The sequence below is a fragment of the Ailuropoda melanoleuca genome, chromosome 10, assembly GCF_002007445.2.
Source record: "Ailuropoda melanoleuca isolate Jingjing chromosome 10, ASM200744v2, whole genome shotgun sequence".
Taxonomy (NCBI): domain Eukaryota; kingdom Metazoa; phylum Chordata; class Mammalia; order Carnivora; family Ursidae; genus Ailuropoda; species Ailuropoda melanoleuca.
The window spans coordinates 98418997-98444278 of NC_048227.1; the positions used below are offsets into that span (position 1 = coordinate 98418997).

Consider the following 25282-nt stretch of genomic DNA (forward strand, 5'->3'; position numbering starts at 1 on the left):
AACCTTGTATGAGAACAATCTGTATTACTGATGATCAGTTTGCCAGCAAGCTAGTCTTGTTACCAGTGGTTGTGTACAAACGTAAGGTGTCCTCTTACCCTGGACGGGAAGGACTGGGAACGTAAAATGTTTGAAGACTTATACTAGGTCTGATACCAAACAACCCTATGAGGCATATGGTTCTTCGTTTTACAGAACAGGAAACTGAGGCTTGGCAAGATGGAACACATTGTCTGGGACACAAAGGTAACTAAGGGCACCAGAAAAACATGACTGCAGAGGCGTCTGACTGATTGGCCCGTGCATTTACCACATAATCGTGCTTCTTTCTGTCCCGTGCTGACATTGCTACTGACCCTTGTTTTATGGAACATTAGAGACCCAGTCATTCATTGAATTTTAAGATGTTTAGGGTTCTTTGAAATCTCATCTAATTCTTTATTTAAAAAAGAAAAAACCTGACTTTGTGGGAACGGGTTGAGTGGTGTAGGGAGACAGAACTCAATCCCGGGGAGCCGGGACTGGAACTCAAGCCTTTCATAATTTCCCTATATTCTCTGCTTGGGATTCTAAATGCACCTCGACCTTCCAGCTAGCACACTCCCTTAGGAGCAGGAAAGATGTCTCATCCTTTTGAACTCATGTGCACTAAACCCTTTCTGGCTGACTCACCATCTTGTTACTCTTACCCATTGTCCTGTTTGGTCTGATCTGTTGATGGGTCAAAAGCTCTTCATTGTTACTTTTGCTTCTGTTATCTTTCTTGTGTATTTATCTTTTGTTTACTGCAGGGTCTGTGTGCATGGCACTTCTGCTCACCTACATCAACCCTCCTTGCTTTTTCCCGGGGAGCCTCTTGTTCGCCTGATAAAGGCTCGATTTATGCACGCAACACAAAGCAATTTGACCCACGTATTCTTTTCTGTCTCAGTGGGGTTCAGCAACGTGTTCAGAATGGCAGAGAGAACAAAGCCTTTTGTCCACCTATGCTGTGGGGGAGGCGGTATGGTGAGCAGAGGAAGGGAGAAGATAGGAAGGGGTAGACATGAAGGATGGGGTTGGACCAAGGGAATGAATCCTTCGGTCTCTTATGCTTGAATGAACCACAGAGTGTTTTGAGAATTGGTTTGGATATTCACGGAATGGACGCAAAGAATGCAATTCTTTCTATGTGAGCTTAGATAGAGATTTGCGAGAATACTCATATAGTCTCTATGTACTTTTGCAAATAATCTTCCACGCCCATTTTAGAGAGTTTTAGGCATCACACACTTCATTTTGGTGGTGTCAAATCAGTCACGGTCTCTGATTCTCCCCCATTGATGACATGGAATGGATTATTTTTCCTTGTACGGTTAGTCGGGAAGGAGAATGTAAGCTATGAATCCTCGGCTGTATCTCTTCTCTGGTATATATCTTCTTCTCTGTATCTCTTCTCCAGGAGGAGAAAGCTCAGTTTGGGTATACTGTGATACTGCCGGAGCCCCTGGAAGTTAGGGAGTGAGGGGCAAGAGTGGCCAGAGGTAAATATTAGGTTCTCGTGCGGCAAAGGCTGGGATAGACAAGTGTGAGTAAAGACAGAAGGAGGGCAGGCCCCAGAGCAGGAAGGGCACGTGTGACGTGGTACCTGAACCAAGTCTCAGAAGACCTGGTTTGTGGTCTCAGGGTTACCATCCCTCCACCTGTGCCTTGCAGCAAACCTTGGGCCTTTTATGTTCAGATTTTCTGTTTTGTAAAATGCGAGAGTTGGGAGAAAATTATTGGTTGACTTTCCTCCAGGCTTTTAAATGTTTTAGCTTTATTCACAGAGATAAATACAGTGTCAAGGGTATGTTTTCATGGAGAGCAGCAGAGAGCTGACAAAGTGAGGAATCGGAGAAGGGTGGAGTTTCAGAGTGAATGTTGAAGAGAGTAGAGATGAAAGTTCATGGCCGCAGAGTTGAAACGCTGGTTGCTTGGTGTGGCTTTCCTGGGAATGCCCTGTGTGACCACAGGGAAGAGACTAAAACTTGGGCCCTAAGTTCTCCATCTACTATGTAAAGGGGCAAGGCTATTTAGTATCTAAGTGTCTTTAATGCTAAAATATGCTATGGCTTCTTTGCTTTATTTTTTCTTCTCCAAAAACACTCAAAAAGTCATGGTACAGTGAATATTTTATGATGGAAATAAAGCTACATTGATTTAAAAGCTGCAATAATGAAACTTGTTTCTTCCACTTTCACTCCTGGTTTTTCATTCCTGCCAGAAAATAAGAACATGCTGGCCCTGATTTTATTTTACGTGTGTGTTTATAAATGGCCCCTTTTTCTAGACAATAAGGTTTCCAGGGGAAGAAACCATGTCTCTGCATACTGTGTCTAGTGCAACTCCAGACCCACAACAGCTGTTTAGAAGAAGTTTGCTGTGCTGACTTGACCCCAGTTAAAGCTTCCTCCTCTACTGTTGACATCATGCTCTAATAATTTAAAAAGCATTAGCCTTATTATTATTATTATTGTCACATGTTGATGCTGCAGTTAAGTAAATTAAGGGGCTTCTTGGGCTAAGAAAGACCAGGCTTCTTTTGAGCAGCTCTAGACCCTGGAGCCTTGTATGTGTCTGTGAGTCAGAGACCGAAGGGGACTGATAGTATAATTGGTTCCCTCGATCAGTGCGGTGTCTCCGTGGTGATGCTCCCTCCTAACATGGGCGGCAGTGCACCACTGAAGGTGAACTGATGAATGTTCTACCGATGAAAGTACTGTGAAAAGGCAGTTAGGAGAGGCCAAGAGGAAGAGACGGGTAGATGTGGTGCAGTGAAGCACAGGAGCCCTTCCTTGTCCTTGGGATGCCTTCTGGATTCAGTGTCTATAAGACATCAGAGAGAATATTGTACCTTCAGCCAAGCAGTAATTGCACAGCCCACACAGGCTTTGAATCAGGATCCATTAAAAATAATGAGAAAGAGTGACAACATGAGTTTGGGTGTGCAAGGAGGTGTAGCAGAGGAGAGTTAACAGAGAGATGGGTAAGTTTCCCCCTTTTAATAATAATTAATGTCAGCATCCGCTGCCGAGCAGGCTCTGGTCTGTATTCATGAGGCGTGGGAGAGTATTGATTTTCTTTTTTTTTATGGAGACGCTGTAGCTGAAGATTTTAGAGAGGCATTCGTGTTTCTCATTAATATGCAGGCTGGGTTGTGGCTAGTGATAGCTGAGTTTAAGACAGAGACAATCTATACTGACCATTAAAAGAACCACAGTCTAATGGGCACATCTATTCCAGTTCTCTCAGTTTTAAACATTCCTGCTAGCCATTTTCACTTTTAAAATCCAGTGCTTAATTTAATATATTTGAGGATTTTAGAAAAAGTCCAAAGTCTTCATAAGCTTGATGACTTCATTTCCTGAATCCCCCACCATTTACACACTATTCTCCCATTTTTAATGACACGTATTTTGGGGCACTGTTTCCTTCTAGTTTTAATCTGCTGGCTTCATTGATTTGCTTTTATGTAACACCCAGCTGCCCCACGGTTTGCATTGCTCGAAGAAACCCGAGGAGACCAAATAGGGTCATTATTTCCATTTACCTATGCCGCAACCTGTAATGATGACAGCATGCCCAGGAAATCTTACTTTTGAGATCTTGTGGATGTTATCATCGACTCTAATGAATTAGGTCCCCTTTTGTCTACTATCATCATTTCAGTCATGGGAGCTTAATTAGAACAGGAAGAAAATGCATTTCATAGTGCCATTTTTTTGATCCCCAAAGTTGCAGAAAGCAAGAAGGCAAGCTTAATAAAGAGGGCATAGTTCTCCTTTGGTTGTTGCTTAACGTTCATTGGAGAAGTGGTGCTATTAATTTCCAGAATGGAGAAGGCAGTTCTGCAGGGGGATGGCGAGCTGAGCCTCCTGAGCCGAGGTGGCAAGCCAGAGACACGGTCGGCAGCGCTTGCGGGGCTGGGCCTTCCGCCATGACAGACATCCACGTTTAAATGTGAGTGCAAGAGCACTTTTCAAAATGGACAGAATACTTTTGGCAGTAAACCTCTTTAAAAATGATCCATGACTAGATTTCTCCATTAGCACGCTTAATAAAGAGTTGGCTTTGTCTAGTGGTGACATGGGCTGTTCTTTTTCTCAAGCATAAGAAGCTCTAGATCTTTGAACTACAGAGACAGCTATTTTTATAACAGCTCTTGGGTTCACTCTTACCGAAGGCTCCTTGCCAGAAAATTGAGGCCTGGGGCACTGGGCCACTTGCTGCCATTGAGCATAGCGGTCTCTACAGAAGGTGACGTTGTGCAGCCGTTGACTCTCGGGAGTTTGGCCTCGAACAATCCGACTTGCCATTAAAACAAGACAAAACAAAACCAAACCTAAACATTTAAAATTGATTTTGTGCAGTCTGGTAATACCACAGATATACATTCCACAGTGGGCTCTGGAATAACACTTCAACTGTCTTGAAACTCGGGCTGTCATTCATTTCTCTCAGCATCTTTAAAAATAGGAATTTAAGAAGCTTCAAGTAACTTTGAAGATCCCAGAAAAGAAGGGCCCCTGTGCGGTATCCTGTGTGAAATTGAAAGTGTCTCTATTAGAGAATTCATAATGAAGGGAAATTGTTTGAACACATCCTTTTGTAGACTGTTGAATTTAATTAGGTTACATCTCGTCCTGATTGCTGATTCGGGCTAATTGGCTAACTTTGTACTATTTGGGTCTTTCACAGATTTATTTAACTTCTACCCTTTTTGGTTTGTTTCTGAGCACCTAGAAGTTTTCAAATGAAGGAGTCAGAAGTGCCCTGAATAATGATATTTTTTTCCCCAGCGACCACTAGCAGGCGCAGTGTTTGACAGGGTCAAAATAGGTCATGGAAAGCATGTTGAGGACTACCTGATGAATTTGAGGGAGAAAAGGAAGCCTGCCTTCGTGAATGGAGCACTGGATCAAGAGTCCAGTAATCCTGCTAGGTTACATTTGTCACAAAAGCAGGGCTGACTGACCTTTGACAAGTTGCTCCGGTATAAGTTCCTCGGTTTACCCACTGGTGCACCGGGCTGCGAAGCCTAAGAATTGAGGTCATGTAATCCGGGAGTTGCTCAATTCCTAGGTGTTTGTCAATAAAATATATTGGCTTATTTTTGAGAAATGTGGCACTTGCAGACTGAGAAACCTGAGCGTCACATGGGCTCACGTCCTGGGTAGCCTGTGGAGTAACATGTCCCCCTTTGCCTCGTTGGGCACCGGAGGGGGGAGCGGCAGTGCCCCTGGGGACCTTGGACCTCGGCTTGGTGAATGGACATTTAGGCCCCTGTTCCGGTCTGTGTTGTGGAAGGCATCCAAAACCTCCCCTTGAGTTAGGTAAGCACAACTATCTGTGAATCTCCATGAGCAACTGATGCCCAGACATGGGGAGGGTGAAGACTAGAGAGGAACCAGAGGAAAAGATTCTGCACATTTTAGCACCATCATTCTCAAGCTCTAGGGAACAGTCTCTATATTATCTAAACCTCAGAACATTTCGCAAAGGCAGTATCTTTTTAAAAATTAAAAAAATGTTATGTCTTCATCTACGCTATCCCATAATAGAAAGATTAGTGGGCTTTAACACATTCCAATAATCCTCCTTTCCTTGGCATTTTGTATAGAATTTGCAAATTACTTTTCGCTGTAAACAGTAGCTGTAGAAAACTTCAAGCTGAGAAGATTAAATGAAGCCCTTATCCCAAAATAAGCCTTTCAACTAAGTTAAAACGACTAAAATATTTCATCCTATGAAATGTTAGTTGGATATTAAAAAATATCTCCAACGCAACACTAGCCCATTGAAATCCTCTCGAGTGAATGCAGGGAGGCAGGATCTGGGGGGACGCATGCATGATTTTTGTGATAAGGAGCTCTAGGCCCATGTGGATTAGGAAGAGCCTCTCAAAAATGCCACAGGGGTTAATGCTCCAGCATCAGGAGAAGAATAAACAGAGAAAGGGAGGACTGGCAGTCTTTGGGGTGGAGCACTTTGGGACTATCTATCCTGTTCCCCGAAATACAGAGTCAGCGTGAGGGATGAAGCATCAGACGAGTCAGCTGCCCATTTTAAAGACTAGAAAGCCATTAGCCAGGCAGCAGCATAAATAGGAACATTGATTGACTAGGAGTCTAAGGATGAACAGAGGGACTGGCAGTTTTTTCGGGTAAAATATGCCCTGGGTCGGGGGCAATGCTTCTTTCTACGATGTCTGCATGTCGAATGAGTTGGTGGATGGTGGGGAGCTCTTAGGCCTGGGCCGTGGCAGCAGCAGAAATGACCTCCTTCAGGAAGCGGAGGGCTGAGCTGGAGGGAGCCGTTAGGGTGGGGAGAAAGGGCGCAGGAGGGCAAGTCACGCAGGGCTGCCCTGGGGCCCGGTGTGAGCTGTACCCTGTCCTGTGTACCTGGCCAGGCTCCGCAGTTCCTGTGGCCTGCGGCCGGACTCTTCTGAGTCAGGGTGGAAGCAGAGCCCCCTCCAGACTCAGCAGCTGCCGTGGTGGAAGAAAAAGCTGCAAGAGAGGGGATGTGCTGGTGCACGTTCCTGCAGGTGTGGAGGAATGGTTCCTGGGAGCCAGTAAGGAGCTGTTCTGCAGGCCTTGTTACCAGAAAAGGCTGGCTTGTCTGAAGATGGGCGCCCTATGTCTGACTCCGGCATTTATTTGTCCTGGGACCTGGAGTGAATCACTTAACCCCCTGGACCTGTTTCCTCCTTAAGAAATAGGGATAACATCACCCTGTTTATTGCACTGGACTGTTGTTGAGTCATGCACACGAATGTGCTCTGAAAATCGTGAGATGGAAAAAAAGGCATCAGTTTATGAAATAATTGATGTGGGACAAACTAGTGACTAGACATCAACTGGTTAGTTGGTCCAGAGTCATTTGAGACAATTTAAAGATCGGAAAACATTGTATTTGAGCCGCCACTCTAGGTTCCTGATGCAGAGATTAATAGTGTCGGGCAGGTGTTGAATGCCAGAACGGCACTGTACGGGATGTTTGGGCAAGAAGGAATCCTAGAAGTCAGATGGGGAAACTGAGCTCCAGAGAATTTAAAGGACTTGCACATGGCTACCCTGATGACTCGTGGCAGAGTCTAGGTCTGACTGCCATCTGGCACACTGTTCCCTCCCCCACACTGGGTTTCCCATTGGGTGGTTTGGGTTAAGCACAAATGACATCTGCGTGTCCAAAATATATATCCTGACTAATCCCACGTAATCTGGATTGTGGAAATATGTTCTGAATGAAAGACAGCTCTATTGTTTTCCAGAATTCATTAAAATTTCTGCATCTTATAAACATGTCAAGACTCCCCTACAGAGTTAGCAAGAAAAATATATTACTTCACCATCTACGTTGCTTATTTTCAGTTACCAAAAAAAGGTGTTTGCCCCAGTGAATGTTCTTTTCCATACATTCTATGTGTCCTTTTGTGCTTGCCCGTCACGTTCCTCTATCTGAAGGGCTTTCTAAGATGATTTTGGGGTTCACAGACACAAATTCCTATACTCCGAGCACACTATGGACTTACCCGGCCCCATGGATAGCCAGACTGATAAAGAAGATGACGAACACATGGTGGGTGTACCAGAATAACTCATAGGAGACCTGTCTGATGAACTCGGTGGAAGAGGTCATGATCAAGATTAAAGCCAGAGCGATGATCAAGCCGGTAACACCTGCGATTGTCTTTAGCAATTCGGTGATGGTGTTCTAAACAAAGCAAGCACCATGACATTGATACCTTAGTTCTACTTTTCCATTTTAGGGTCAATACTTGAGAGTCCAAGCAGGGGGTAATTCAGAATGTTCTCATCAGGAGCATATTAGCCTCAAAAGGGGGTCCCCGTATGAATCAAGAAGGGAGTTTCCTTGTCCTTTCCTTTGCCCCATTTGATGGCAGACGTTTGCTTTGCTCCAATTTCATCAAACGCCATTGAATCATTGACATGTTTTCCATCAGTATAAAGCAACCTTCCTGTCAAAGTTATTACGTTGAATTGAAATGAAGACAATATATGAAAATGCGTTTTAAGATAAAACATTGCAAAATAAATCCAAGTCTCAAGTTCGGATTTAAATAAAATGAAATAAAAATGTGGATTGCCATGCTTAATTGCATGTTAACATTAATAAACACTTTTTTTGGAGAGATCCCTCAGGGACATTTCTTTTCTTTTCTTTTTTTTTTTTTAAGATTTTATTTATTTATTCGACAGAGATAGAGACAGCCAGCGAGAGAGGGAACACAAGCAGGGGGAGTGGGAGAGGAAGAAGTAGGCTCATAGCGGAGGAGCCTGATATGGGGCTCGATCCCGTAATGCCGGGATCACACCCTGAGCAGAAGGCAGACGCTTAACCGCTGTGCCACCCAGGCGCCCCCCTCAGGGACATTTCTAATAAAGCAGCTGCACATTCTGTTCTCCTGGTAGCTATTCCTTGCTCTTGCTTTTTAATTGGAAGGACCATGACTTGCATATCTTTCATGCCACCTCAGGAGGCTTGGAATAAGGTTTTGTAAATCCTAGGTGATCAATAAAGATACAGCTATTCTTATCTGGTAGACACTGCCAAAAGACCCGGCATTCCGACCTGTGAGTACAAGGGATGGTTGAAGAGCCTTTTAGAATATGAATCACAAGGCACTTTGTATTTGCTGTGAGTTTTCCATACTTTTGCCAAGTCATTAGTATTCATACGTTGTGTTACTATCGTTGAGGCGACTGTGAGCTCAATAAACTCACACTGTATCTTTTGTCAGTAAAATCTCATTAATTTGGGCTGCTTTGAGATCTCAAGGTAATTTGGACAGGGACTTCTCCTTGTTTATTTTTTTTATTCATAGAGCAAATAGTTGAAATAAAATTGAAAGGGGTATGTCTAAAACATTTAAAAGATATTTTTTTGGAAGTGTACTCAGGCATTTTAGAAATCCATTCGTATCATAGGATGTGCTAATTTCAAATCATCCTTCTCTGCTTATTAAAGCAAATCCCCACTTCCCTTTTCTTGCAACATATTTTTATAGACTGGTTTGAGCAGCCATGTATCCTCTAAACTAACCCCATTGCATCTCTTTAAAAATACTCTATAATGTACGCTTCGTGTTATGGATACTTTCTCCAATGTACCAATTTGTATTATCGATCTTTCTCCAAATACCCTAAAGTAGAGGGTTTCTTGAACTTAATTAGCACTTACATAGTACGTTACTTCTAAAATTTTGAGAAAACTATGTTGGGAGTAACTTAATTATCTTGTTAAATTGCTTTCAAAGTACTTACAATAAATACTATTCACTGTATGGTCTTTTCAAAATATTAAGCCTTATTCTTGGTTGTCTGTAACAATGAGTTTTCCAGAACCTTAGTGAGGAAAAGAGTTAAGCCCAGTAGGTGCCAGGATAAATACTGTGGCTCAAACGAGCGACCCCAAAGGCCTTCCCACAGGCTTATGGCATCTGTGTTTTTGACTTTTGAAGCTTGTGCTTCTGATTGTTGTCTGGTAAGAGAATGTAGCTCTACTTGATTAATGGCCTGACACTGGCCTAATTATCATCTTAGGATACTTAGGGACATGCCATGGAAGAATTTCCCCAACAAGAGACTCTGAATTTTGCTTCTTCAAATAAGGCTGCATAGGCAAAAGAGTCATGGAAGAGGTGGCTCACAGGGTAGCCGAGACATTTCCATGGCTGGAGTGCATTGTCTTCCGATTCCTCTTGAACAAGACCATTTTTTTTTTTTTAGCCTGGTCAACATACTGGATGCCTATTCCAATGGAGTAGTACATGACCAACCAGGACAAAAGGGGTAAGAGGTGGATGACGAGAGAGGAATGTCTTAATCTCTGCAGGTGGATTTCTGGAGCTACATCGTTGGTTTTCTTTTTGTTTCCCGCATGTGCTGCCACTCGGTGCACACAGGTAATTAGCATTAATGATGTCACTAGCCATGCAGGTCTGATTATGAAATTAGCTACTCTGCCCAGTATCTGATTTGGCAAATCAGTCAGGCACATGTGTGCCAAAATATGACATGGGAGAAGAGATCCAAAAACAATTTGCAAGTTGAAAATGAAGACATCCAATTTATAATCTCTGGATGTAGATGGCACTTCACATTCTTTATGATTCCAACATCAGCAACAACAAAAAATCTAATCATAAGCTGCTTTAAAATTTAAAATATCAGGGTTTTAACAGGTTACTGCATTTCCTGTTTAGGTATATTTATTATGTTTTGCTATAAACTAATTAAGTGGCATAAGTTTTTCTTCTTGCTCATAACCTCTTAGCAACATTTATGAAAAACAGCTTTTTTTAAAAAAGGGTGAAATTGATGTTAACATTTGGCAGAAACGTCTCTCCAGCTCTTTTATTAATAGCTTTTGAAACACAGCGCTCCTGATAAAGCAATGGGAAAAGGAAGGACTTTTCAGATGAGAAACCAGGTAGCATGCAAGGACTCACTGTGTGGAAGGTCCGGATGGGGTTGAGGTAGCTCTCATTTGGGGCGTTGCCAAGTTTGGAAAGCGCAGCCGGAAGTCCCTCTGCGTGGGCTGACTGGCTCCAGTGGTAGCGCTGTAGGTTCCAGAAATGGGCGACGACGTGGATGGCTACGGCAGAGGAGGTGACATCAGACATGCGCCATGTGGATTCCTTCCTTTGTGCTACTCAGAAACACAATGCCTCTATGGTCAAGTTTCTCTGTTCTGGTTTTTGTACTCTCCAAACAGCGATTTCCTTGTGCATCTTTCATAGTGTCTTGAATGGAGTGGATTGAATAGTTCTAAAGGTACGCTGTGATTCACCCCATCCATTTTAATTATATGAAGAAATAAAGGAAATCTCAATTTTTCCATAATTTAATTATAAACATATGCTCATTCTGCAAGTGGAATAGGTATTAGGCTATCACAACATAATTATATATATATAATACATAGAACACATTCTGTTTTATATATATGTATACAGATTCCCAATTTTATATCTTATGTAATATGCTTTCCAAACAGTCACAGGGCATTATTCTAGAGTACTGTGTATCATATACATGGACATCTGTGCATATGACACTTATGATAGATGCCAGGGAAGAGTTTTTGTTTTCTTTCAGACATTATATTTTCTATTCTTCCTTTAAATATTTCAGTGTATATGTATATTCACTCCTACACATACACACATGCACGATATCTTTGCATGTGTTATTCCTAGAGGATCGAAATAAGTTAGTATTTATAGACCTAATCCTCTCCGTATATTCTTAAGAAGAAAACTCAGCTTTCTAATTCTGAGAGTTGGTATTGTCTAAATTCTAAATGAAGAGACAAGCTCAGGAACACAGCATAATTTAGCCCGAGGAGCCTGTGCCCAATGCCACTCTTTCCTGTCTCGTTAAATCTGTGGGGAAACTAGCAGTCACAACATCCAGACAAGCACCCCCTCCTAATGCTTTTCCTGCAAATGAAAGCCCTATTGGGTGACCCGTTGATACCAGCCACTGGGATCAGATTCAAGTGTGAAATGAGAATCCACTACCCAGGGCGTAAATAACTTCGCATTTGATCCTCCCCCCCCCCATGAAAAGCAGCAGTGGCTACTTCTATTGTACAGTCTCTACACATTGTAGGCAAATTCTGGAATTCTCCATGGCTGCACATTGTGGGTTGAGGGGTGGGGAGTGAAGGAAAAAGGAACAGCAGAAACTTCTGAGACTATTGGTGGCATTTTGGTCCCTGTGGTCCTGATGGCAGATTTATACCATCTATTTAGCTTTACTCTCTGTCCCCTGAGTTTCTTTGATCAGAGCCATTCCCTTTTCTGCCCTGCAAAGTTGTTCTCATGCTTTAAGACCCAACTCAAAAGTTGTTTTCTATCAAGTGTCCTTCAATTCCACAGGCACCAGTGATGCCAATGATAGAGCAATGATTTAATTAAAACATTTCCCAGACGTTATTGTTATGAGCATTTATTTACATCTATGTTGCCCAATGGACTCTCATGCCTCAAGACTCATTCATCTTGTAACCTCAACACTTGGCACATTGCTTACTACCAGTAGGTATTTAATAAGAATTTGCTGAGTGACAATGAGCTTACAGAAAGAGAGAAAGGGTCAGGAGGTTGCCTGTAGATGCAACCTTGTTGGAGTAGTGCTGTCCCTGCTGATACATTTTTTTTGCACATTTTCATGCAGTCTTCAAGTTAGAAATCAATTCGAATATGCTTTTGGTTGAAGTTCACCTAAGAAGGCAAAGCACGATGGTATTTCTGAGTCCATGGTGTTGACCGTCTCCTTATGGGTATGGTGCGAGGAGCACCAAAAAGTCATTGTGTTTCTTCCTTATGTTCTATTTGTCAGGAAATGTGGCCATGTCTAGGAAGGGGCTGTCTTGTTTAGTCTCAGCATCTATAAAGCTAGAAAAGTTTGTCTAGTAGCTATCTCTTCCAATATGCTATATATAAAATGGAAACTATTTGCTAAATTGAACACAGACATGTTCAGCAGTATTCCTAATTGCTGTTTTCTGATAACTATCTTAAAGTTTTTTTAAAAAAATCAGGTCATATTTCTCATAGGTAACAGATATTGAATACTTACTATATTCCAAACACTATTATAAATGCTTTGGGCATATTATCTCACTTAATTCTCAGGTATTAGTCTTATTGCCATTTGACAGACGAGTATTCAAAAAGTTCTGGTGCTTGTAGTCCATTAATGGCAAAGGTGGGATAAACTCTGCCTGAATCCAGAGCCCCATTTTTGACCTTTAAGTTATATTGCTTCTTTTCACTGATTGGTAATTGTTATACTTTACTGAAAACCAATTTTTCCTGTGGGTTTAGAATGGCTCACTTGATAAATAGCTCCTAAGACCAATTGCAACCTTTGGGGTCCTCGTTGTAGGTGGGTGGGAACTCTCCTTTCACTCTCTGCCCCTTTACCCTTGCCCCTCTGCCTCTGGCTGTCCTCAGTTCTCCTCCATGGACTAAAGCACACCAGACAGAGCAGAGTTATTCCCATTTTACAGAAGTAGATACTGAACTTCAAGCCAAATTAAGTGACAACATTTCCAATTCCCTAATCCACCTGTGACAGCCAGAAAGGAAGTACCGGATAGATTCCCTGTCTTTTCTATTCTGCATTCCATAGCACTCTCCACCTGTGTAAGGAGTTGTTGATCACAATCTATTTCCTATTAGATTGATTTCTGCATGAGAATTTGACACTGTTAAGCTAGATTTAAGTACATTTACTGAATGAGCAAAGATATTGAACTATTTGTTTATTCTTATTGCCAGGTCTCCCACAATAGAGCTGAAGGAACTAATGAAGTAATAAAAGCAAACCCAAGATGCTTTTTAAGAGGAAGCTCCTGTGGGAATATGCTGAAAACTACTCTTTCCAGCTTTCTTTTTTTTTTTCCCCATGTACTTTAAAATTCATGTCTGAATTGCTCCTTTGCTCAAACGGCCTCCATTTTGTTTTCTTTTTTTATAGGCAGAAGATAACAAGTAGAATGTCTTATTTATCTCAGGAATTCTCAGAAGGAAAACTACTTGTGCCATTTGGTTTGTCTAAATGTTTCATTTCCTCTGAGGTCTGACTCTGATTTCATTGTGATCTTGGCTTTGAACTAAAGGTATCCCACCCACCAACTCCACGGCTGCTGGGACTTGATCGATTCCCAGGGAGACACTGATTTTGCTGTTTTTCAGACATTATATGTTCTGCTCTTCCCTTTACACACTTCAGTTATTTTATTTTATTATTTTTAAAGATTTATTTATTTAGTTGATAGAGAGATTGAGAGAGAGAGAGAGAGAGAGAGAAGCAGATGGAGAGAGAATCTCAAGCTGACTCCCTGCTGAGCGGAGAGCCAGACGTGGGGCTTGATCTCATGACCCATGAGAGCATGAACTGAGCCAAAACCAAGAGTCAGAAGCTCAACCGACGGAGCCACCCAGGCGCCCCGCTTCAGTTATTTGGCTATGAATAACCATGCTATCTATGTTGACAGTGCCAGTTTCTTCAAGTATGGGATCAAATAGTGATATGGTTTGACTTTCTCCTCTCTTACTCATCAGAATCCTATCATGCTACTAGAGCTGTTATTAGAATGTAGCCAGAAGGACACTGAGAAGGAGACCCCTCAGTTACTTCATCCTTTCAGCCCACTTTCTTATCTGTAAAATGGGTGGGCTGAACGAAACTAGGTGATATCTTGGCCCCCCTCCAGCTGTCCGGCTCCTGCATCTCTGTCGAAGTTAACTGGGGACATTTATCATCCAAAGGGATCTGTAGTTCAATGGGAAAGTGATACAAACACAGAACGCATGTTTCAATGTTGTCAAAAGCAACACTGGCTTAAACGGGCTTTTTGAGTTCTGTGGCAAATCCCGCGCCATCAGTTACGCAAGGTGCGTTCTTCCCGACGCCCCTGGGGACTTTCTGCCCGGCCTGCGGAAGAGCCCGAGATACACATTTCCAGAATCTACCCAAACGCCAGGCTAAAAGTTGCTATAACTGGGTCTTTCCACAATCCTATTTTCTCACCAAAGTACTTCTGCAGTTAAAAGAGAGCAGCAGTCTTGGACAAACCACAAATGCACATTTAATTGGTGTGTGAACTTCTGAGTTCAAATAAGGAGCTTTTATTGAAGAGTGAACAAAAAAATCATAAAGGCTACAATTAGAGCCAGTTGCCCTGAGAGAGTTTCTTTTCCTTCTTTCTTTCCTTCTTTTTATTTTTTCGGGAGATCAAAGGAAGCATAATTGAGGGAGAATCTTGGAAGGGCGGTCAGTTCTTGCTATCTTTCTGCCTGCCTGTCAGTGATAAGTCATTTTGGAGTTAGTCACCTCCTAATTAAGCAGCCTTCAGAAAAAAGGACCCAGGGACAAATCCTGGCTGTGTATCTACAGCCAGAGCCTGGCCCCCAAACTTTTAATTTTGCGGTCTGATTTCTGCAGGAATGCACATTGACTACGGCACCCTGTACATGCCATTCATTTGTAAATCACATTCAATTTTGCTGGACCCGATGGGCGAGACAGCCTCCTTAATCCTAACTGGATTAGTAGGAATTCTTTAGGGATCTGGTCCCGAAGAACTTGGGCCTCTGGGGCTGTTCTCTACCTTGGGGTCTCCAAGTCTTTCTATTCCATACCCCTCTTCTCAGCTCGCTCCTCTCAACCTCTTTTGTTTATTGAGGTTTGTAAACTGATTTAAGCAGCGCATCAGGAGCTGGGCGTGGGTTATTGTTACACCCCTGGAGCCGAGCAGATGTAAGCTGCTTGGGTCCCTATTCACGGCCCCCTTTGAAGGAAGCTCCGGCTCATGGTGCTGCTATTCAGTTGGAGGGTCTTTAAGGTCCACTGTGGACCACAGAGTCCAGAAAGATCCACATTCATAAGAATGAAGGGGCTGTGAAACTGGGATTTTAATACCACGGGGGTTATAGGTCCCTGAAAATGATTTATTAGTGGTTGAAGAATGCTCCAGCAGCTCTTATCATAGGCAGGCAAGCGGGAAGGCAGGAAGCCAGAAGAAGAGTTCCTGTCACTGCGTTTTCAGTGATGCCCTTGATTATAGATACCATTGTTTGTCTCGCCCCTCCTCCCCAGCCTACTTCCACCAGGCTCTAATTACATCCTTTAATGATTTGACCAATTAAAGCCTGCAGTTCAACTTACAGAGGAACGGATGAGAAATTAGGGGCTGGCACGCAAACTTCGATGTGGATGCCCTTCTCCCAAGGTTCCACACCTCTATTAAGCCACTGGGCTATTTGAAAAGCAGCATAATGGGCGATGCTAATAAAATAAGCACGGGGACATTTTCAGCGGCTCCCAAGTGAATACACCAGAAGGACAAAATGTGAAAAGCAAAGAGATATCTATGAAACCAGGGCTTAGCATTTTTTTCTTCTAAAAGCGCAGTTGCCAGCCACATTTCTTAGTTAGTGTGAAATGTAATAATTGCTATGTCAGGGTTTGGGAGAAGCGGAGAGCTCTCTCCCCACCCTCCTGCCTCTGCCGGGAATGGAAACAGCCGGTGCTGCTGGTTGCCATGGTGGTGGGGGATGAGGGCTTTGCTCTCAGAAGCAGTCTGACCCTGCGAGGGGGAGCCCGGGGATGTTGGGGAGCCCTGTAGAGCAGTGAGGGTTCAGCTGAAGAGGCCCCCTGAGGAGATACTTGATTCTCTCCAGGGATTTGTGAGGGAAGGAGGGAGAAAGAGCATCCTACTTCCTCTTGTTACAATGTGAATTTATCTTGGACGACCAGCATCATTTTGAATCCCTTCCCTGCCCACATCCTATGTTTCCTAACCACCTCCCCCAGCTGCTGCTGGGGTCTCTGAACAACTCCTGAACCATCTTGTACCTTTCCACAAATTCCCCCAATCCCTTTTGCCAGGGGGCTGACTTCCTGCTCATCCTCAGGTTTGACCAAATTTGTTGAGCAACTGTTACGTGCCGGGGCCGGGAAAGCCAAGCCAGGTAAGGCACATCTCAGCCCCTGAAGTGATCGGAGTCCGGAGAAATTTTACTCTGCAGTAGGAGGTGTGATTGAGGCTGAGGCCGCTGGGAGAGGTGGGCTGACAGCCCAGACCTGGGGGGTCAGGGGGAGGCAGGCCAGGCAAGGACTAGTGGATATGGCACTGTCTTATCCACTGAGGAAGGAGAGAAAGAACATTTAACCCAGAGGGGATAACAGGAGCAAAGACACACTACTCAGGGACTCAGTGGCTGCGCATTGCCAGGGGAAGGAGAAAGGGGATATGGAGAGAAATAAGAGTGGAGGAGGGGGCAGCGTTCACTGAACAGAGACCACCGGCCATGCTAAACTTAGAGGTGATTCTCTCAGCAACAGTGGCAAGTGGAGGACCTCGTAGTCCGTGGTTTCCAAGAGACATCCTGACAACTAGTCTGCACACCTAGAGATGGATAGATTGTATTCTTGTTCTTTTAATTCCATAGAGGAAAAGGCGTAAAAAAAAAAAAACACAACTTATCTGACATCACAGGACCAATCAGGAGCAGGGAAATAAAATAATTTGGTCTCCTGGTTCTAGTCAACTAAAATAAAATAATTTGGTCTCCTGGTTCTAGTCAACTGCTGCCATTCTGAAAACAGTGCTGCCTACACTACTTTCAGGATATAGCCTCTCTTAGGGTATCTTGCACATAGGGGACACTCAATACAAGTCACTGATGCATTTATCCTATTGATATATGATTACACAGAAAGAAATACACATACCCAAAGGTTTAAGGACAAAATTATTGCATAACATGTTTTCCTTTATTTTTTTGCTTCCTTTTCTGATGTGTTTTAATGCTGTGTGTTTTTTGGTTCCTTCTCTCTTTCTCTTAGANTTTTTCGGGAGATCAAAGGAAGCATAATTGAGGGAGAATCTTGGAAGGGCGGTCAGTTCTTGCTATCTTTCTGCCTGCCTGTCAGTGATAAGTCATTTTGGAGTTAGTCACCTCCTAATTAAGCAGCCTTCAGAAAAAAGGACCCAGGGACAAATCCTGGCTGTGTATCTACAGCCAGAGCCTGGCCCCCAAACTTTTAAGTTTGCGGTCTGATTTCTGCAGGAATGCACATTGACTACGGCACCCTGTACATGCCATTCATTTGTAAATCACATTCAATTTTGCTGGACCCGATGGGCGAGACAGCCTCCTTAATCCTAACTGGATTAGTAGGAATTCTTTAGGGATCTGGTCCCGAAGAACTTGGGCCTCTGGGGCTGTTCTCTACCTTGGGGTCTCCAAGTCTTTCTATTCCGTACCCCTCTTCTGAGCTCGCTCCTCCCAACCTCTTTTGTTTATTGAGGTTTGTAAACTGATTTAAGCAGCGCATCAGGAGCTGGGCGTGGGTTATTGTTACACCCCTGGAGCCGAGCAGATATAAGCTGCTTGGGTCCCTATTCACGGCCCCCTTTGAAGGAAGCTCCGGCTCACGGTGCTGCTATTCAGTTGGAGGGTCTTTAAGGTCCACTGTGGACCACAGAGTCCAGAAAGATCCACATTCATAAGAACGAAGGGGCTGTGAAACTGGGATTTTAATACCACGGGGGTTATAGGTCCCTGAAAATGATTTATTAGTGGTTGAAGAATGCTCCAGCAGCTCTTATCGTAGGCAGGCAAGCGGGAAGGCAGGAAGCCAGAAGAAGAGTTCCTGTCACTGCGTTTTCAGTGATGCCCTTGATTATAGATACCATTGTTTGTCTCGCCCCTCCTCCCCAGCCTACTTCCACCAGGCTCTAATTACATCCTTTAATGATTTGACCAATTAAAGCCTGCAGTTCAACTTACAGAGGAACGGATGAGAAATTAGGGGCTGGCACGCAAACTTCGATGTGGATGCCCTTCTCCCAAGGTTCCACACCTCTATTAAGCCACTGGGCTATTTGAAAAGCAGCATAATGGGCGATGCTAATAAAATAAGCACGGGGACATTTTCAGCGGCTCCCAAGTGAATACACCAGAAGGACAAAATGTGAAAAGCAAAGAGATATCTATGAAACCAGGGCTTAGCATTTTTTTCTTCTAAAAGCGCAGTTGCCAGCCACATTTCTTAGTTAGTGTGAAATGTAATAATTGCTATGTCAGGGTTTGGGAGAAGCGGAGAGCTCTCTCCCCACCCTCCTGCCTCTGCCGGGAATGGAAACAGCCGGTGCTGCTGGTTGCCATGGTGGTGGGGGACGAGGGCTTTGCTCTCAGAAGCAGTCTGACCCTGCGAGGGGGAGCCCGNGGGGGAGCCCAGGGATGTTGGGGAGCCCTGTAGAGCAGTGAGGGTTCAGCTGAAGAGGCCCCCTGAGGAGATACTTGATTCTCTCCAGGGATTTGTGAGGGAAGGAGGGAGAAAGAGCATCCTACTTCCTCTTGTTACAATGTGAATTTATCTTGGACGACCAGCATCATTTTGAATCCCTTCCCTGCCCACATCCTATGTTTCCTAACCACCCCCCTCAGCTGCTGCTGGGGTCTCTGAACAACTCCTGAACCATCTTGTACCTTTCCACAAATTCCCCCAATCCCTTTTGCCAGGGGGCTGACTTCCTGCTCATCCTCAGGTTTGACCAAATTTGTTGAGCAACTGTTACGTGCCGGGGCCGGGAAAGCCAAGCCAGGTAAGGCACATCTCAGCCCCTGAAGTGATCGGAGTCCGGAGAAATTTTACTCTGCAGTAGGAGGTGTGATTGAGGCTGAGGCCGCTGGGAGAGGTGGGCTGACAGCCCAGACCTGGGGGGTCAGGGGGAGGCAGGCCAGGCAAGGACTAGTGGATATGGCACTGTCTTATCCACTGAGGAAGGAGAGGAAGAACATTTAACCCAGAGGGGATAACAGGAGCAAAGACACACTACTCAGGTACTCAGTGGCTGGGCATTGCCAGGGGAAGGAGAAAGGGGATATGGAGAGAAATAAGAGTGGAGGAGGGGGCAGCGTTCACTGAACAGAGACCACCGGCCATGCTAAACTTAGAGGTGATTCTCTCAGCAATAGTGGCAAGTGGAGGACCTCGTAGTCCGTGGTTTCCAAGAGACATCCTGACAACTAGTCTGCACACCTAGAGATGGATAGATTGTATTCTTGTTCTTTTAATTCCATAGAGGAAAAGGCGTAAAAAAAAAAAAACACAACTTATCTGACATCACAGGACCAATCAGGAGCAGGGAAATAAAATAATTTGGTCTCCTGGTTCTAGTCAACTAAAATAAAATAATTTGGTCTCCTGGTTCTAGTCAACTGCTGCCATTCTGAAAACAGTGCTGCCTACACTACTTTCAGGATATAGCCTCTCTTAGGGTATCTTGCACATAGGGGACACTCAATACAAGTCACTGATGCATTTATCCTATTGATATATGATTACACAGAAAGAAATACACATACCCAAAGGTTTAAGGACAAAATTATTGCATAACATGTTTTCCTTTATTTTTTTGCTTCCTTTTCTGATGTGTTTTAATGCTGTGTGTTTTTTGGTTCCTTCTCTCTTTCTCTTAGAGTTTAGTTCTGCCTTAAACCTATTGCATAGTGATAATATCCTCCCTGCCATGTTACTGTATTTTATCTGTTCTTTAAACGCAGGAATGAAAGACTCTTAAGATTTTAAAGGAAACCTAGAGAATCCTTGAATTCCTTCTCTGAAGAGCCTTCCAAGGAGCAGTCTGGACTCCACTCTGACACCACCAACCCTGTATTCTCAGGGATCCTCCTTCCAATTTTAGATAATTTTGAAGGTTTGGAAGCCTTCATATCTGAGCTGAAATCTGCTTCCCTAAGCCTTCATTCCTTCGTGCGTTCAACTCATACATCAAAGGTTTTTGGCACCTCGGTGGACTCAGCCCTAAGTTGGCCTTGGACATAAACATGCATTAGCTTGTTCTTTGCCCTTCATCCCTTGGCTGGTTTTCTCTAGGACATGATGTCTTTTTACCCTTATTTCTTAACAAACTACAAAGACCTTTTGCAAACATTTCCTGGGTTGGTTTAATCTGGCAATGAGGACAATCGATGGGGAAATCTCCCCACATGTCTCCCTGCACACCCGAAGTTGTGTTAATTGGCACTCGGGCACTGTCTGTCATGTCTTGTTGCTTAATTAAATCCACATTTGTTTTGAGTGTTCTTTTTACTCTGCTGTTTTTTTATGCATGAGAGGATAAAAACAAATGAGGAAAACATTTTATAGTTAAATTAGTTTGAGGGAAACAGTCCTGAACCATAACTCTTTATTGTGCAGATAGCCTTTCATTTCCGCGTATTTGTTGTCCAACAAAACAACAAACGGGGTGGTTATTGCTCGGCTTCTTTCCTTCCTCATCAGAGTTTAACCTTGGCCGTGGATGCTAATTTTTACTGTATTCTCTTGAATTCTCTTGTCTTCTTATTCAAGAAATAACAATAGTACTTTATATGCTCTAAAGCTTCATATCTTTTCAAGGTCCTTTTATATCCACTAGCTCAATATGATTCAGAGCCCTGTTCACCTGATCTTCCTTCTCTTTTTTTCTTTTACTCCCCATGCTACCATTTTCCTATGACTGTGAATGAGATTTTGAGTACAGGTCAGTTTTATTTCCAATGTGAATTATATCGAATAGCACACTATTCATTTTGCAAGTAGATATTTATACTTGTCTTCTCAACAAGCTTAATTATTCACAAATGACAATGGAGCTTCATACACTTTTCCCTGACAAACCGAAGGCTTGGTAGGGAAAACTGCATGAGTCTAACTTAGAAATTTAAAAATCCATGTATATAAGGTTTATGTAGTCAAATGGAGACAAAGATTTACTTAAGGGTGAGCCTTTGGCAGAAGGGGAACTAAAACAAAACTATCAAGTTAAACATTAGGTTTTGTAAAATGCACTGGGTGATGAATAAGAAGCACTTACTTGAATTAACAGCTACCCCATAGGCGACCAGTTTGTGGAATTTGAGATTTTTGTCTAATTGCCTTCTCCACGGTCCTCTGCAGCACTGGAGTAACAGAAAATAAAATTCTTGTTTGGGGAAAAATCACAGCGATGACTGCATCCTGAAAGCTGAGAGAGCAGGACTCAGGCTCTGCCTCTATCTATAGTCCTGAAGGTGGAGTGATAGGGCACAGATATTAGTGGCCATTAATTAGTCTAAGAGGCAAAACCAAATAGTGATTACTGGCTTTGCTGAAATTTCAACTCAATAAAAGTGAATGACGTAGTATAGTTCCCTGACTATAAATCCAATTCTAGAATAAACCTGCTAATATCCATGCCTCAACTGGTTTAGGAAATGAAGATGGAAACGGTCATCCTCATGGATATGCTTGAAGTAGTCCCTAAAATACTCCTTATAACACAAAAAAGGCACTGTATTCATCTACATCTAAACATTCATAAAATTATGATTGTATAATAAATTATTTCATCTAGTTAGGGTTATTGACGTTCTCATTATTCTGTACAGCAGGAAACACAGCACCCAACACAGTGAAGTCAATATAATTAGGAAATGTCCCGTTCTGTCTGGTAGGGGTTAAAGTCTACATACTGAAATCTGTGCACCGTGATTGTGCATTCCTGGGCTGAGAGCTCAGAAAGATGTGTCCTTAGTGGCATTTGGCTCAACTGCTTATTTGTCTCCTTCCAATTAGAAATGGTAACAGTTCAAACTGTTATAATACTTCCATCTTTGCGAGTCAGGTCAATTTTATCAGCCATCTTTTTCCGACGGAGCAAACGCATCCGGGAAAGGCTGAGCAATGACTCCTATGTCATGCAGGGAGAGAGCGGCAAGAGCAAAAGTCACACCAGATGTACTGATTTCTGATTTTTAGTTTTAGCCACTGTGTTCTCTCTTACAAAGAAACAAACTTCAATTCAGACAGGATTATTAGGAATTTCACAGTAAAGTACATTTTTGTCTTCCATGGCACTTATATTAGGACATTATAGCAACTGAAATTATTTCAAATATTTTAGTACTTACGGTACTTGTCCCTCTCATGAATGAAATAAGGTTTCGACTGATTGGTAACAGAATTAGCATGCAGTTAAAATTCAGGCACACTGCAGACGCTCGCGCCCAAGCCAGCGTTGACTGTCCATATATAAAGACACGGGAGAGAGATGCAGTGAGAGTAAGGAAGCTGGGGAAAATAGAATGTTTTCCGAAATGATAATGTGTAATCACCAACTCTACTTACACCCAGAATAACTCGCGTGTAAAGGAAAGACTCTTCCTCTTCATACCAACAGAATGTGTCGATAAACAGATATAAATTCACTCCCAGCCATGAGAGCTAGTGTTGAATGAAAAGAGACCAATCAATACTATCTTCAATCTTTTCTTCTGTTCAAAATCACTTGGGGTTCTTCTTTTAAAGTGAAATGAAGAGCTTCTCAATATTAATCAGACTTACTCTATACTTATTTCTCATAGATTAGTTTTTAACAGTGATTACAATGTTAATAAATTGTTAACTTTATAAAAAAGATTTTAAACACATATGGGTATACTTTAAGGATTTTAATGAAAAGTACAAAACCTTCCTAGTCAACATCGCTTTAGTGTTTTAAATCAATGATGGCAAAAGGAGGAAATCTTTAAAAACAACTCAGAAAGTACTCTAGAAAATTTCCAATTTCATAGTCTAATTCAAAGACTCCATTTGATTTAGAGAAACATTCATACATTATGCAAAAACAAACTACTTGACTTTAAAAATAATTAAAAATGAACTCAATCGAAAAACAACTTTACATGATTCTGTAAGGGTAAATTAAATATATCTACTGAATGTTTCCTAACAAGTTTTAGTCTTTTACCAAAGTAATACTTCAAGCTATTTAGCATTCCTATACAAATTATCTTAAAAATCAAAGACTGTTTAATATATATATTTAAACTTGAATAACAAAAATGATACTTACTACTAATATGATGGAGAGACTCTCATTCAAAATCCAGCACCCCATTGTGACAGCTTTGCTCTTTTGCTGTCAGCAAATGATTTCTTTCATTCACCTGAGCCCGGATGCTGTATCCTTAGTAAGGGCTTCCCTGCTAAATTATTTTGTCTTTTTGTCTTAGGAAGCACCTACTGGGAGCAGCTCTCGAGGAATTTCTAATTAAGGACTTCTTGCCAAAGGCACGTCAGTGGGCTGACATGCCTCATGACCTGGGTGAATACAAGGCAAGTCTCTGTCTAATGATTCTCTTCTTCAAAGATTTCATAAGAAAAGAAAGCTCGTTTTATTAAATTATCCTCATGTACTTTATACCCCATTCATTTTCTACATGATTGCAGTCAAGATGATAATAAGTCTTTATGTAAATTTGAGAAATAACCTCATTGCTGAAGGTCGGGTACAGCAAAACACTTCACTTGAACATTTTCTACTTTATTTTCCCTACTTCTTTACTTCCTCCCCCCCCTTTAAAAAAAATTCCTTTATAGAAGATATAGAATGGTGGTAAATAAACATGAATTAAACAGTTTTTCACAAGATGGTAAAGAAAAAAGAAAAAGATATTTGAGTATGAGTCTAAAGTATGAAGTAGACGATATTTGTGGGATTGATGGAATAAAAGCTGTTTTCCCTCCTAATTCCACTTGGTGTATCCATGACATAGATGAGAATATCCTTTTATATTTAGTGATTCCATGGGGGCTGTGCACGAGCCTGGCCATTCTATGGTATTGTGTTCCATATGATAAGTATGACTACTTTGGTAGACAAAGTTGTTCTAAGAAAGAAATTTTCTGGTTAGTCTTGGCCCAAGGATTTCATTTAAAAGTTTCAGGCAATTAAGATGAAAATAGGAGGAGATTTGAATCATTGAAACAATTGCCTAAGCTTCTGTGTCTTTATGCGGTGAATCCGTTTAGTTGTCTTACAAGAATTTAAAAAATTTTAAAACCTGGTAGGAACATTAATTTGGTATTAATTGACCTAAACAATAATACTAATGATAATAATAATAATGATAGTAATAATCCTAAATTTTAAATAAATAAATAATTCAGGCACTAGGTTAAGAACTTTTTGAGTATTGTCCAATTATATATATATATAATATATATATAATATATATACACACACACACACACACACACACATTAACTCTATAGGGTGGGTATTAAAAGCTCCATTGCACAAACGTGAAGTAACTTGTGGTAGGAGCAGTTGGGCCTTGAATTTGGGTCTCTCTGAATTGAGCACCTTTATTGCTAACCACTACCTTACACTGTGCTTCTTTATTAAATACTAATAGATGGATTTTCACATCAAACATACTTAAGTACAGGTATTAATCTCATTCCTATAAATTGGACACATCTAAGCTATAGGAATTCCTTTAATTTAACTTATTAATTATAAATAAATAAGTCATGATATGTGATTAAGTACGTTGTCTATTTCAACATAATGATAATGAATTATAGAAAAATGAAAGTGGCCCATACGATCCAGTAATTCTACTGCTGCATATTTACCCAAAGAAAATAAGAACACTAATTTAAAGGATATATGCACCCCTATGTTTACAACATTATTTACAATAAGCAAGATATAGAAGCAATGTAAGTGTCCATCTATGGAAGAACGGATAAAGAAGATGTGGTATACACCCCCCAACACTCATACGCACACATAATGGAATATTAGTCTGTCATGAAAAAGAATGAGATCTTGCAATTTGTGACAAATGGATGGACCTAGAGAGTATCGTGCTAAGTGAAAT

The 25282-nt window shown here is 42.0% G+C and overlaps 1 protein-coding gene across 1 annotated transcript in view; it reads right to left on the reverse strand.

The window, feature by feature from the left end:
• NOX3 (NADPH oxidase 3) overlaps window positions 1-23576 on the reverse strand; it is a 59440-nt gene extending 35864 nt beyond the window's left edge. The window contains exons 1-7 of the mRNA XM_002927151.2: window positions 23467-23576; window positions 22740-22835; window positions 22523-22633; window positions 21448-21532; window positions 10493-10638; window positions 7553-7734; window positions 4200-4329 (exon numbers count right to left, since the gene is read on the reverse strand). Coding sequence (XP_002927197.1) covers window positions 4200-4329; window positions 7553-7734; window positions 10493-10638; window positions 21448-21532; window positions 22523-22633; window positions 22740-22835; window positions 23467-23511 — 795 coding nt within the window. The 5' untranslated portion in view covers window positions 23512-23576. The remainder of the gene's footprint in view (window positions 1-4199; window positions 4330-7552; window positions 7735-10492; window positions 10639-21447; window positions 21533-22522; window positions 22634-22739; window positions 22836-23466) is intronic.
• Window positions 23577-25282: the final 1706 nt, after the last annotated feature.